The sequence below is a fragment of the Lipotes vexillifer genome, unplaced genomic scaffold (genome assembly GCF_000442215.2).
Source record: "Lipotes vexillifer unplaced genomic scaffold, Lipotes_vexillifer_v1.1 scaffold587, whole genome shotgun sequence".
In the NCBI taxonomy this organism is placed as follows: domain Eukaryota; kingdom Metazoa; phylum Chordata; class Mammalia; order Artiodactyla; family Lipotidae; genus Lipotes; species Lipotes vexillifer.
In genome coordinates this window covers 1,216,756-1,230,360 of record NW_006790779.1, presented here as the reverse complement: position 1 = coordinate 1,230,360, position 13,605 = coordinate 1,216,756, and the positions used below count along the sequence as shown (strand labels likewise).

At 43.9% G+C, this 13,605-nt stretch overlaps 1 protein-coding gene across 1 annotated transcript in view; it reads left to right on the top strand.

The window, feature by feature from the left end:
- The first annotated feature begins 2,021 nt into the window (after nt 1-2,021).
- The window catches only part of PCYT1B (phosphate cytidylyltransferase 1B, choline), a 103,306-nt gene continuing 91,722 nt past the window's right edge, over nt 2,022-13,605 (top strand). The window contains exons 1-3 of the mRNA XM_007463972.1: nt 2,022-2,030; nt 2,210-2,485; nt 2,937-3,036. Of these exons, the coding sequence (XP_007464034.1) occupies nt 2,022-2,030; nt 2,210-2,485; nt 2,937-3,036 (385 nt within the window). The remainder of the gene's footprint in view (nt 2,031-2,209; nt 2,486-2,936; nt 3,037-13,605) is intronic.

Here is a 13,605-nt window from a genome sequence, read left to right as displayed (position 1 = left end):
TGGTACACGGGCCTCTCACTGTTGTGGCCTCTCCCATTGCGGAGCACAGGCTCTGGATGCGCAGGCTCAGCGGCCACAGCTCACGGGCCCAGCCGCTCGATGGCATGTGGGATCCTCCCAGACCAGGGCATGAACCCGTGTCTCCTGCATCAGCAGGCGGACTCTCAAGCACTGCGCCACCAGGGAAGCCCCAGCACCTTATATCTTTAATAAAGTTTGTGACTAGCACATAAAAGATCTCCAGTTAGTAATTTATTTCAGATCATGTGAAAAAGAGTCACTGTCCACATAGATTAAAGGTTAATCAGTCATTAATATCAGCTCACCCCATCTGCCAATTCATTTACCTATTTGGGTCGTGTCCTAAAAGTTCAGTCAAGAGTTTGCTTGTTTCAATGGGGAACTACACAATAGATATAATTATCACAACATATAGTACTATATATTATGACATATAATAATGAACCCTAATAGAAGCACTAAAAATTGCTCCAAGTCATTGAGTACCAGCTACTTTACGTACATGATCCCTATTTTTCACAACAACCCTACAAGATAGGTACTGATTTTACAGATAAAACTGAGTTTCAACTAAGTTGAGGAGCTTCCTTTCAAGAACACACAAAGTCAGATACATTTCTTGCCCCAAAGGCAGCCCCTGCTAAAGAGGCAGTGACAGGCCACCCGTGACCTTCCTTGCCACTCCCCCTCCCTTCACCAGCTACAGCCGGTGGGCCCCAGGTGGCCCCTGACTCAGCGCCAGCCAATCCCGGTTGTGGCCTGGTTTGAAAAGATGAGCTTGGCCAATCTGATCTTCCTTTAGGAATTGGAATTGGGAAACATGGAAAGAAGCAGCAAGTTGGTAGGAATGAATGAAGCTTGGGAGGGGAGGCTGAGGAAGCTGTAATGGGCCATATTCGAGCTGAAGTTTATCAGGGAGGAGAAGGCAGAGACTTTAACATAAGAAGGACATAGAGTAATCAGAGTAGGAGCAGCCAGGTCGACGCAGAGCGCTCTGGGGCTAATCCGCTGCCCCTTTCCTCCTTTTATCCCCACAGTTTCTGTGCCAGGGTAGCCGTAAAATAATCCTTCATCTCTTGAGCAACGTTTAGTATCAGTTCCTTTCTTTTTAAAACAATTTTATTTATTTTAAAATTTCTTTCTTCTACCTTCTACTTTTTAATTTAATTTAATTTTTATTTTTTGGCCACGCCACACAGCATGTGGGATCTTAGTTCCCCAGCCAGGGCGTGCGGATTGAATCCGTGCCCCCTGCATTGGAAGGGCAGAGTCTTAACCACTGGACCGCCAGGGAAGTCCCTAGTATCAGTTCCTTTCAACTAGGAGAGCCAAATTAGAACACAGCCTTTAAGTGCTGGAAAGAGAATTTGAACCCCCATTTTGTGGCTACAGAGCCTCTGCTCTTCTGGCTGCACCTGCACCCCTTTGCTACATCACGAACACTGCTGTAGCCCATCACGGCCCACAAGGTCACCTTACAGTATGTGAAAGAGAACCAATAACAGACTCACATTTCCAGAATCCATGTCTCAAGTCTTGGTTTGCTTTCAGAGTCCCGAATGGGAGGGTGGGGCTTAAGAAAGTCTCAGGCAGCTGGGAGGTCTCCAAAGAACCCTGGGGCAGGACTCCAGCTCCCAGGGTGGAAGGTGCTACAGTGGGGAGAGGGTGGGCGCAGGGCAGAGGAGAATGGGGGCTACTCCAAGGTAGGGACTGGTCTTATCTGTGCTTCTATCCCCAGTTCTAAGATAGTGCCTGACATATATTTGAATGAGTGAATGACTGAGTGAGTGAATGAGTGAATGAGTAAATGAATGGCAGAAGTGGGCCACAGCCCCCCCGTCACATATGTGGATCATTCTTCAGTCGAGTCTTCCCAAGTTAAGGAACACCTGTGTCTATCTCTAAGAAATAATTCATGCAACAATATGAGTATGCATGCAACAGTATGCTCACAGTGACTCGTCACCTTCAGCTTTAAAAATATTAAAGATGATGTAGCGATGACCATGGTAAGGACATGGTTCAAAGACTACAAATAGATTCGGGATTGCATTTGCCCTGTTTACAAAAATACTGCTCGCTTTGTCTTCCTCTGTCTAGAGAGTGAGGTTTTCATTTTAAGAGGCTGACTCAAAAATACAGGGCCACTTCCTGGGCAAGCTTCCAAGTGACTACATCTCCCTGACAGCGCTCCCCAGAGCCCCAGCGCAAGCTGCCTGGGGCGGGGCCTCCAGCCGTTGGTGGCTGTGGGGGCTACCAGAGGAGCAGTTATCTGCAGCCCGCCAGAAACGCTGTGCTTTTAGGCACCCCCCCCCCACGCCCCCCGGGCACAGATAACGGCTTTGGCCTTTGCGCTAAAGAGACGTCGGAGTTTGTGATTGGCCAGGCCGCTGTGTGTGAAATACAGATGTCTGCCACACTCCTGACTATGGCATTCCTTCCAGCCGAGTACCCCCGGGTGTGGGTAAGTCTGAATGTTTGAAGTCCGCCCTCCTTGTTGGTGAAATGCTCAAAGCTGAGCGTTGTGACTTTCCAGGGGCATGACTTAGCATATTTCTTAATCCTGCTAAGCCCCAGTTTCCTTTTCTGTGATATAGGGATGGTATTATCCTGCACTGTAGAAGGATAGAGTGCCTGTAGGAGGGGAGCAGTAGCTAGCCATCGTGGGACCACATCTGGTACCTGGCAGATAGTACACACTGAAGAGCTCTTATTTCTGAAGCATCATTCAAAACAAAAGGTTTCAGTGACAGCGTCCGTTTTTATTTCTAACAGTACAATATTTCTCCAAAAGACTCGGCACATACCTTCTACTTAATCACACGCGCGTAGTCAACAGAAATAAAATTCCAGGGGAAGTTAGTGCCAAAGGAAAGTTTGTCAGACTATATTCCCTTTCTCTTTTTCCCTTCTAGACCCTGACTGCACCTGCCCCATTTGCAGATGAAACCAGCTGCCAGTGCCAAGCACCCCATGAGAAACTGACCATTGCTCAGGCCCGCTTAGGAACACCAGGTGAGGCTATACTTCTTGTTCTGCGGACCGGCCCTGGCCTCACTTCTCAAGTGGCAGAAAGGCCATCATTATTTGAGCAGCACTGGCTTTGAATTGGAGAGATGAATTTAGAGATGACAGCACAGTGCCAGAAGGGTAAACACCGACGGCGATAAACTAGGCCAAGCAAAGTAGCCAAGGGAAAGCTACCACAGGATACGGGAGTTGGAGCCCAAGCGCTGCCATTTAGTCACTCTACTGCCTTGGGCGAGTCATGAGAACATTCTGAATCTGTTTCCTCATGTGCAAACAGGGCCAATGGTACCTGCTTCACAAGGTTTTTGTGACAACTAGATTGCGTTAAAAATACCATAGCGTTTTTTTTTTTAAACTGTGAAGTCGTAGACAAACCTATGCTACTGTAATTGTTATCATTCTTAAAAATCTGTGTTTTTTTAGCATCTTTATTGGAGTATAATTTCTTTACAGTGTTGTGTTAGTTTCTGCTGTATAACAAAGTGAGGCAGCTCTGTGCATGCATATGTCCCCATATCCCCTCCCTCTTGCGTCTCCCTCCCTCCCACCCTCCCTATCCCACCCCTCTAGGTGGTCGCAAAGCACCAAGCTGATCTCCCTGTGCTTTGCAGCTGCTTCCCACTAGCTATCTATTTTACGTTTGGTAGTGTATATATGTCAATACTATTCTCTTACTTCGTCCCACTTTACCCTTCCCCCTCCCCGTGTCCTCAGGTCCATTCTCTACCTCTGTGTCTTTATTCCTGTCCTTCCCCTAGGTTCATCAGAACCTTTTTTTTTTTGGATTCCATGTATGTGTGTTAGCATATGGTATTTGTTTTTCTCTTTCTGACTTACTTCACTCCGTACGACAGACTCTAGGTCCACCCACCTCACTACAAATAACTCAATTTCATTTCTTCTTAAGGCTGAGTAATATTCCATTGTATATATGTGCCACATCTTCTTTATCCATTCATCTGTCGATGGACACTTAGGTTGCTTCCATGTCCTGGTTACTGTAAATGGTGCTGCAATGAACATTGTGGTACGTGACTCTTTTTGAATTATGGTTTTCTCAGGGTATATGCCCAGTAGTGGGATTGCTGGATCATATGGTCGTTCTATTTTCAGTTTTATAAAGAACCTCCTTACTGTTCTCCATACTGGATGTATCAATTTACATTCCCACCAACAGTGCAAGAGGGTTCCCTTTTCTCCACACCCTCTCCAGCATTTGTTGTTTGTAGAGTTTTTGATGATGGCCATTCTGACTGGTGTGAGGTGATACCTCATTGTAGTTTTGATTTGCATTTCTCTAGGGATTAATGATGTTGAGCATCCTTTCATGTGTTTGTTGGCCATCTGTATATCTTCTTTGGAGAAATGTCTATTAGGTCTTCTGCCCATTTTTGGATTGGGTGGTTTGTTTCTTTGTTATTGAGCTGCATGAGCTGCTTGTAAATTCTGGAGACTAATCCTTTGTCAGTTGCTTCATTTGCAAATATTTTCTCCCATTCTGAGGGTTGTCTTTTCGTCTTGTTTATGGTTTCCTTTGCTGTGCAAAAGCTTGTAAGTTTCATTAGGTCCCATTTGGTTATTTTTGTTTTTATTTCCATTTCTCTAGGAGGTGGGTCAAAAAGGATCTTGCTGTGATTTATGTCATAGAGTGTTCTGCCTATGTTTTCCTCTAAGAGTTTGATAGTGTCTGGCCTTATATTTAGGTCTTTAATCCATTTGAGGTTTTTTTTTTTTTTTTTTTGCGGTACGTGGGTCTCTCACTGTTGTGGGCTCTCCCTTTGCGGAGCACAGGCTCCGGACGTGTAGGCTCAGCAGCCATGGCTCACGGGCCCAGCTGCTCCACGGCATGTGGGATCTTCCCAGACTGGGGCACGAACCCGCGTCCCCTGCATCGGCAGGTGGACTCTCAACCACTGTGCCACCAGGGAAGCCCTGAGTTTATTTTCGTGTATGGTGTTAGGGAGTGTTCTAATTTCGTTCTTTTACATTTAGCTGTCCAGTTTTCCCAGCACCACTTATTGAAGAGGCTGTCTTTTCTCCATTGTATATTCTTGCCTCCTTTATCAAAGATAAGGTGACCATATGTGCGTGGGTTTATCTCTGGGCTTTCTATCCTGTTCCATTGATCTATATTTCTGTTTTTGTGCCAGTACCATACTGTCTCGATTACTGTAGCTTTGTAGTATAGTCTGAAGTCCAAAGTCTGTGTTTTAAAACAGTTTCTCCAAGTGTGCCTTAAATTAAAGTGCCTGGGCTCTGCTCGAGGAATTTATTCGTTCAATCCTTTAGCCTATACCAGAGATGGTGAGCGAAGAGATTTAAAAAGAACTATAAGGTACCATCTCTGTTTCCCAAGAGCTTTCACTATAATTAAAGAGACAAGACAGCTAGATAGGAGATAAACACCCACCAGTAGCATGCATGCATGTGCTTAGGGGTTAAATCCTGCAGCACAGATGATAACTGACAGTTTTAAGAAGGGCAGATTCATTTCGCTTTGAGCAGTCAGGTAAGACCTGGTCCCAGACCTGAGCTGATCCTTTGGGGAGGAGTAAGATTTGTACTTTGTGGGCAGAAAATGGAAGGGTATTCTGGGCAAGTGGGACAGGACCAGCGAGGGCACAGAGATAGGGAATAAATCAGTGACGTTCCGGTTGATTGGGATGGAGTGAAAAATAAGACTAGTCCAGCAGGTAAGCCTTGAGCCATTTAAGATGGCATAATTTGACGGTTTCTACTCACCATTGCAAAAAACCAAACATCCCAAATGTAATAGAGTCCGTGGGACAAAGGACAGTTTGCTTAATAATAACAGCACATATTCATTAAGTGCTTTCTATTTACTCAGTTCTTTATCTGTATTGTCATTTCACTGTCACAGCTCTACGTGGTTGGTGCTTCTAGTATTTCACAGATGAGGAAATGAAGGCTTTAGAGAAGCTGTGACTCTGCAGAAGATCATTTAGCTAGTAAGTGGCAGTGGTTCTCACATTTGAATCTGCCTCAGAATAACCTAGAGGGCTTGTTAAAACACAGGTGGCTGGGCCTTGCCCCCTGATACAGTCCAACTGGGGTGAGGCCCAAGAATTTGCATCTTTAAGAAGTTCCCAGGTGAGGCTGCTGCTGGGGGACCACGCTTTCAGAACTATTGGTAAGTGTCAAAGCTGGGATTTGATCTCAAACCTGTATGTGCTCGAGCTTGATCTGTTGGCCATGATACTCTGCTTCCCCTTTAAGAATAGCTTGGAGGGAGTGAAGAGAGGAGCAGAGCAGGCAGAGTTAGTAAGCTTTGTAGAGACTTCTTGTGAGAAAGGCAAGAAGAGGCTTGAGGGGGTAGTTGAGAGCAGCTAAACCAGCCTGCAAAGAATCGCCTGGTAAGTTTGTAAGAAGCAGATGTTTTGCTTGCTCTCCCCCACCCCTAAGTCTGGGATGGGGACCAGCCACCTACATTTTTAACAAATAGTCCAGATGATTCTGAAGTTGCTGGTCTACAGATCATACCCTGAGAAACGGTGACCCAGCAGCAAATCTGAAAGATGCAATGCAAGTCCAGGTGGTTATGAAGAGAGCAGATTTGACCTCAAGTTAAAGGATGAGCTTTAGACCTGAACAGAAAAGGATCCTACTTTTCTAAGGGAAAGGAAAGGGGATTTGAACTTACTCTCCATCTGCTGGGCGCTATGCCCTGTATGTACTCTATTTAGTCTTTGCAAAAACTGAGTGAGGTGGGTATTTGCGGACAAGGCAAATGAGACTTGGAGAACTGAAAAGTGGTTTGTCAAATGTCCTAGCTGACTGGGTAGAGCTGCGATTCGATCTCAAGTCCCTTTCACCTCATACCCCTGCTTTGTCCATTACAACGGATTGCCCTGTGGAGCACGTGCCACAGCAGTCCGTGGAGCTCAATGAGAACATGCTCAGACTTTGAACCGGAGGGTGGCAGGTGTGTGAACAAGACAGATGGAAGCTGTGATCTTCTGTAGTGGCAGGGCTGTCTTGATGCCCACTGCTGTTTCACCAGCACCTAGAGAAGCACTGTATGCTCCGTCAATACTTTGTGAGTGAATGACTGAATGAACGAACGAATGAATGAAAGTTTGGGACAACAGAAGGAGCTCATCATTAGGAGAGAGAATCAGAGAGAGTTTGACCTGATGCAGCCTGCTTGGGTGGGATCGGGCACCTGTAGGCTGTCTAACTGCCACGTGGTTTAAAGCCCGAGAATCTAGCTAGAATAAGATGGTGGTGCATATTGAAATACCTGTGTGGTGGGCTCTGGGGAGCACAGGTCACTACAGGAGGGATGAGATGGAGGAAAGGTGAACGACTATTCTCAGAAATTCTCCCCTCTTATCTCAGGTGATGACACTGGCAAGTTATCCAGGAGAATTGGGATGTTGGTGGGCATCTGGCCGAGGGAACTTCTGTTAGAAATTCCTTTATTTAGAACTTCTAACATCAGTGTTAAAATGTGACAAGAAGTTGGTTCTTTGATTACTTACAAGGCACATATTCGTCTTAGACCACACTCTGATAATCTCTGTTTTATTACAGCAGTGGTCCTCAAACTTTAACTTGCTTAGAATCCCCTGGAGGCCTTGCTAAAACTGAGTGCTGGCCTCCACCCCCAGAGTTTCCGATTCAGTACGTCTGGGTGAGGCTCAAGCTTTTGTATGTCTAACAAGTTCCCAGGTGATGCTGATGCTGCCTGTCCTGGGACCACACTGCAAGAACCACTGCTTAAGAGTAACTGTTGGCTATTTTAAATAGTGCTGCAATGAACATTGTGGTACATGACTCTTTTTGAATTATGGTTTTCTCAGGGTATATGCCCAGTAGTGGGATTGCTGGGTCATATGGTAGTTCTATTTTTAGTTTTCTAAGGAACCTCCATACTGTTCTCCATTGTGGCTGTATCAATTTACATTCCCACCAACAGTGCAGGAGGGCTCCCTTTTCTCCACACCCTCTCCAGCATTTATTGTTTGTAGATTTCTTGATGATGGCCATTGTGACTGGTGTGAGGTGATACCTCAGTGTGGTTTTGATTTGCATTTCTCTAATGATTTGTGACGTTGAGCATCCTTTCATGTGTTTGTTGGCAATCTGTATATCTTCTTTGGAGAGTGGACTTGAGGACACGGGGAGGGGGAGTGGTGGGCTGGGACAAGGTGAGAGAGTGGCATGGACATATATACACTACCAAATGTAGAATGGATGGCTGGTGGGAAGCAGCCGCATAGCACAGGGAGATCAGCTCTATGCTTTGTGACCACCGAGAGGGGTGGGATGGGGAGGGTGGGAGGGAGCCGCAAGAGGGAGGGGATATGTGTGTACGTATGGCTGATTCACTTTGTTACGCAGCAGAAGCTAATGCACAATTGTAGAGCAATTATACTCCAATAAAGATGTTAAAAAAAAGTAACTGTTGGTAGTGGTTGGAGGGAGTGTCATGAAGATTATCTAAATATAATTGTTGGAGCATTGTCCTGTTACTAGAGAAGCTCACAACGTTTTAAAAATATCTTGCTGACTATTATTTAAGAAAACAAGAAAAACATCACTACTTTTTTGAAATGTTTGGTAGTTTTCAAGACTAGGAAGCAATTACCTTTCTGTGGCGCCGTCTTGAGCATCCCTTCAAAAAGACAAAAGAGACCTGTATTGGGGGTTCATAATGAGCTTCAAGATTATAGTTGCAACTGAAGTCTTTCACTAACTCCTTCTCTAGCCCATTTTATGACATCATACAATTGCCTACGTTATGTTTCGCGGTCTTAGGGCTGCCCAAACAGGATCTGCTGTATAAATTCTAAAAGAGGCTGCTCATAGCTTTTAGCTCCTGGACCTCATCTGTGAGGTCAGAGGGTGATGAACCTCAAGAGAAGGAGCACAATAGAGCAATTGGAACTGGCACCTTCTTTTTTTAAAGTTAATTAATTAATTTATTTTTGGCTGTGTTGGATCTTCGTTGCTGCGCGTGGACTTTCTCTAGTTGCGACGAGCGGGGGCTACTCTTCGTTGTGGTGCATGGGCTTCTCACTGCGGTGGCTTCTCTGGTTGCGGAGCACAGGCTCTAGGTGTGTGGACTTTAGGAGTTGTGGCGCATGGGCTCAGTAGTGGTGGCTCGCGGACTCTAGAGCGCAGGCTTGGTAGTTGTGGTGGCCGGGCTTAGTTGCTCCGCAGCATGTGGGATCTTCCCGGACCAGGGCTCGAACCCGTGTCCCCTGCACTGGCAGGCGGATGCTTAACCACTGCGCCACCAGAGAAGTCCCAGAACTGGCACCTTTTAAAAAAAAATTTTTATTTAAGTATAGTTGATTTACAAGGTTGTGTTAATATCTTCTGTACAGCAAAGTGACTCAGTTATACATACATACAGATACACACACACACACATATTCTTTTCCATTATGGTTTGTCACAGGTTATTGAATATAGTTCCCTGTGTTATACAGTAGGACCTTGTTGTTTATCCATCCTATATATAATAGTTGGTCTCTGCTAATCCCAAACTGCCATTCCTTCCCTTCCCTACCCCTCCTCCCCCTTGGCAGCCACAAGTCTGTTCCCTATATCGTGAGTCTGTTTTTGTTTTGTAGATGTGTTGATTTGTATTGTATTTTAGATTCCATGTACATGGTATTTGTCTTTTTCTGTCTGACTTACTTCGCTTAGTGTGAGAATCTCTAGGTCCATCCATGTTGCTGCAAATGGCATTATTTCATTCTTTTTGAAGGCTAAGTAATATTCCATTGTATATATGTACCACATCTTCTTTATCCATTCATCTGATGGACATTTAGGTTGCTTCCATGTCTTGGCTCTTGTAAATGGTGCTGCTGTGAACATAGGGGTACATGTATCTTTTTTTTTTTTTTTTTGGCCTCTCACTGTTGTGGCCTCTCTTGCTGCGGAGCACAGGCTCCGGATGTGCAGGCTCAGTGGCCATGGCTCATGGGCCTAGCCGCTCCACGGCATGTGGGATCTTCCTGGACCGGGGCACGAACCCGTGTCCCCTGCATCGGCAGGTGGACTCTCAACCACTGCACCATCAGGGAAGCCCTGCATGTATCTTTTTGAATTAGAGTCTTGTCTGGGTATATGCCCAGGAGTGGGATTGCTGGATCATATGGCAACTCTATTTTTAGTTTTTTGAGGAACCTCCGTACTGTTTTCCATAGTGGCTGCACCAATTTACATTCCTACCAGCAGTGTAGGAGGGTTCCCTTTTCTCTGCCCCCTCTCCAGCATTTATTTGTAGACTTTTTAATGATGGCCATTCTGAGTTGTGTGAGGTGATACCTCACTGTAGTTTTGATTTGCATTTCTCTAATAATTAGTGATGTTGAGCATCTTTTCATGTGCTTTTTGGCCATTTGTATGTCTTCTTTGGAAAAATGTCTATTTAGGTCTTCTGCCCATTTTTCAGTTGGGTTGTTTGTTTTTTGTTGTTGTTGAGTGGAACTGGCACCTTTGATCTTAGCTCAAATAGTCCAGCTGTGGAGGTATGACCCTCTAAGGTTTAGTATGTATCCTGAGACAGAGAAAATCAGTAATCTGCCTGGAGATAAAGGAAAAGCCCAAGTGATTGCTTCATAGGTTCCTTTTCATTAAAGCTGACATTTTTTCTTAAAGGGGAACTCAGTTCTGATTTCCTATTTTCCTTCGCAGAAAGGGAATTTGTATTATTCTGTTCACACAGTGATATGTGTAGTTTTCCAAATTCATTTTTCAAGAGCCACCTGAATGAATTTTGCCTTATTTCTGTGCCACCTGTACTGTAATTTACTTAATTTTTTAAAAAAATGTACTCTTTCTTTTTTTAACTTAATGTATTTTAAAAAGCAAACATCAATCATCATTTACTGAAAAGAGCATCGCTGGCTATAAGTAGAAGGAAATGATTAAGTTTATATAAAACTATGTAAACTTTGTGAGATAGGTAACTATTAGATTTTAAAAGGTTAAATTTTGTGCCACCTCTTTTGCACATCAGCTGTACACAAAAACAATACCAGTTACCATAATTACTGGACATTCAGTAACAGTCTGTCTTTCTCTCTCTGTCTTTTTTAAAAGACTCCATAATGGCATGTCGTTTTCTAGAAGGCATCATGAGTTAGAATAAAGAGCAGTGGAGTTCGGTTTGCACTCACACTCCATGATAGGTTGGTTGTATGATGCTGGGTAAGCTGCTCAGGTTTGCTGAGCTTCCATTTTCCCCTCTATGAGAGGGGATAGTAAGTCCACTCTCCTATACCTATCTCACAGACTTGATGGAAAGATTAAGTGAAATACATGTGCTCTGTAAATCATATGTACTTTTAAGGCATTGTTAATAAGCTGCATTTTAAGAGCCATAATAAAAAATGAATAATCACCCTTTTATTGTTGCCTGAATCTGAAACAATACCAAGAAACACCATAACATGCCCTACAAAAATGTGAATTCAGATGTACTGTAGTTGGTGACTGCCTCCTATCTTGCCGTATGGTATGTGTATGTTTAACTTTTTAACCAACTGCCAAACTGCTTTCCAGTGTATTTGTACCATTTACATTCCCAGCAGCAGTGTATGAGAGTTCCAGTTGCTCGATATCCTCATCAGCACTTGGTATGATCAATAGTTTTTAAATTTTTAGTCATTCTAGTGAGTATGAAGTATTATCTCACGGTTGCTTTAATTTGTATTTCCCTAATGACTAATGGTATTGAGGATCTTTTCATGTGCTCATTTGCCATTCGTCGTCTATTTATTTTCTTTGGTGAAATATCTGTTGAAATTTTTTTGCCCTTTCTGTAGCTTTTTTTAATTTTTCGATACGCGGGCCTCTCACTGTTGTGGCCTCTCCCGTTGCGGAGCACAGGCTCCAGCTGCGCAGGCTCAGCGGCCGTGGCTCACGGGCCCAGCCGCTCCGCGGCATGTGGGATCTTCCCAGGCCGGGGCACGAACCCGTGTCCCCTGCATCGGCAGGCGGACTCCCAACCACTGCGCCACCAGGGAAGCCCTTTTTTGCCCTTTTAAAAATGAGTTGTTTATCTTATTATTGAGTTTTGAGGGTTCTTTATATATTCCAGATACAAGTCTTATATCAGATACATATTTTGCAGATATTTTCTCCATAAGACTTGCCTTTTCATTTTTGTAAAAATGTCTTTTGAGGAGTAAAGGTTTTAAATGAGGTTTCATGTATAACTTTTTTTTTGTTTTATACTATGTCCTTTTTGGTTCCTATTTAAGAAATTTTTGTCAAATTCAAAGTCACTAAGATTTTCTCCTGTTTTCTTCTAGAAGTTTTGTAGTTTTAGCTTTACGTTTAGGTCTATGATCCATTTAGAGTTAATTTTTGTATATGGTGTGAGATGCTATGTAACATATTACCACAGACCTAATGGCTTAAAACACTGCACATTCATTATGTCACAGTTTCCATGGATCAGGAGTCCATGCCGGGCTTAGCTGAGTCCTCTGCTCAGGGTTTCACAAGGCTGTATTCAAGGTGTCACCCAGGGCTCAGTTCTCATCTGGAAGCTTGACTGGTGGATCTGGTAGATCTGCTTCCGAGCTCACTCAGGTTGTTGGCAGAAGTTATTTCCTTGTAACTCTAAGACCAAGGATCTAGCTTCTTGCTGGTTGTCAGCCAGAGACCACCCTCAGCTCCTAGAGGACACCTGCAGTTCCTTGCCACATGGCTCTCTCAAAATATGGCAGCTTGCTTCTTCAAAGCCACAAGGAAGAAAGAATGAGTCTGCTAGCAAAATGGGGTCTTATATACTATAACATAATCATGGGAGAGACATCTATCACCTTTGTCATATTCTCCTGGTTAGAAGCAAGGCATGGGTCCCACTCCCACTTCAAAGGGAGGGGGTCTCACAAAGGTGTGAACAGCAGGAGGTGTGGGGGTCAGTGGGAGCTACCTTAAGGTCTCTCCACCATGGCCATGGAATAGGTGTGCTCCATCTTTTGATCATTGCCAAACCTCTAGCTTCACAGGCCGGTGGTTCCCAGCACAGACACTCGAGAGAGTCCCCAGATGCCTAAAAGGATGTCCAGAAAAACTTCGAACAAAAGAGTAAAACAAATAAACATACCAACTGACTTACAAAGCCACAGTCTATTAAAAAATATTATGGAGAATTTCAAACATTCACAAAAGTAGAACAATATAATGAACCTTCATGTGTCCATCACCCATACCTGACAACCACCATCCTGTAGCCTTCCCTCATCAACTCTCCCCTCTTGAATTATTTGAAACAAAATCCCAGGCTTCCTTTTATTTCATCCATAAATACTTCTGTATATATGTCTTAAAAAATAAGAACTCTGGGTTTTTTTTAAGGCATAACCACTATATCATTATCTCCCCTAAAAAATTAACAGCAATTCTTTAATATCATCAAATATCCAGTGTTCCAATTTCCAGTTATCTTATGTCATCATTTATTTATAGTTTGTTTGAACCCAAATCCAAATACTGTCTATATATTACAATATGTTGAGATGTTTTTTAAATATCTTTTAATCTCCAAGTCCCCCCCCCCCC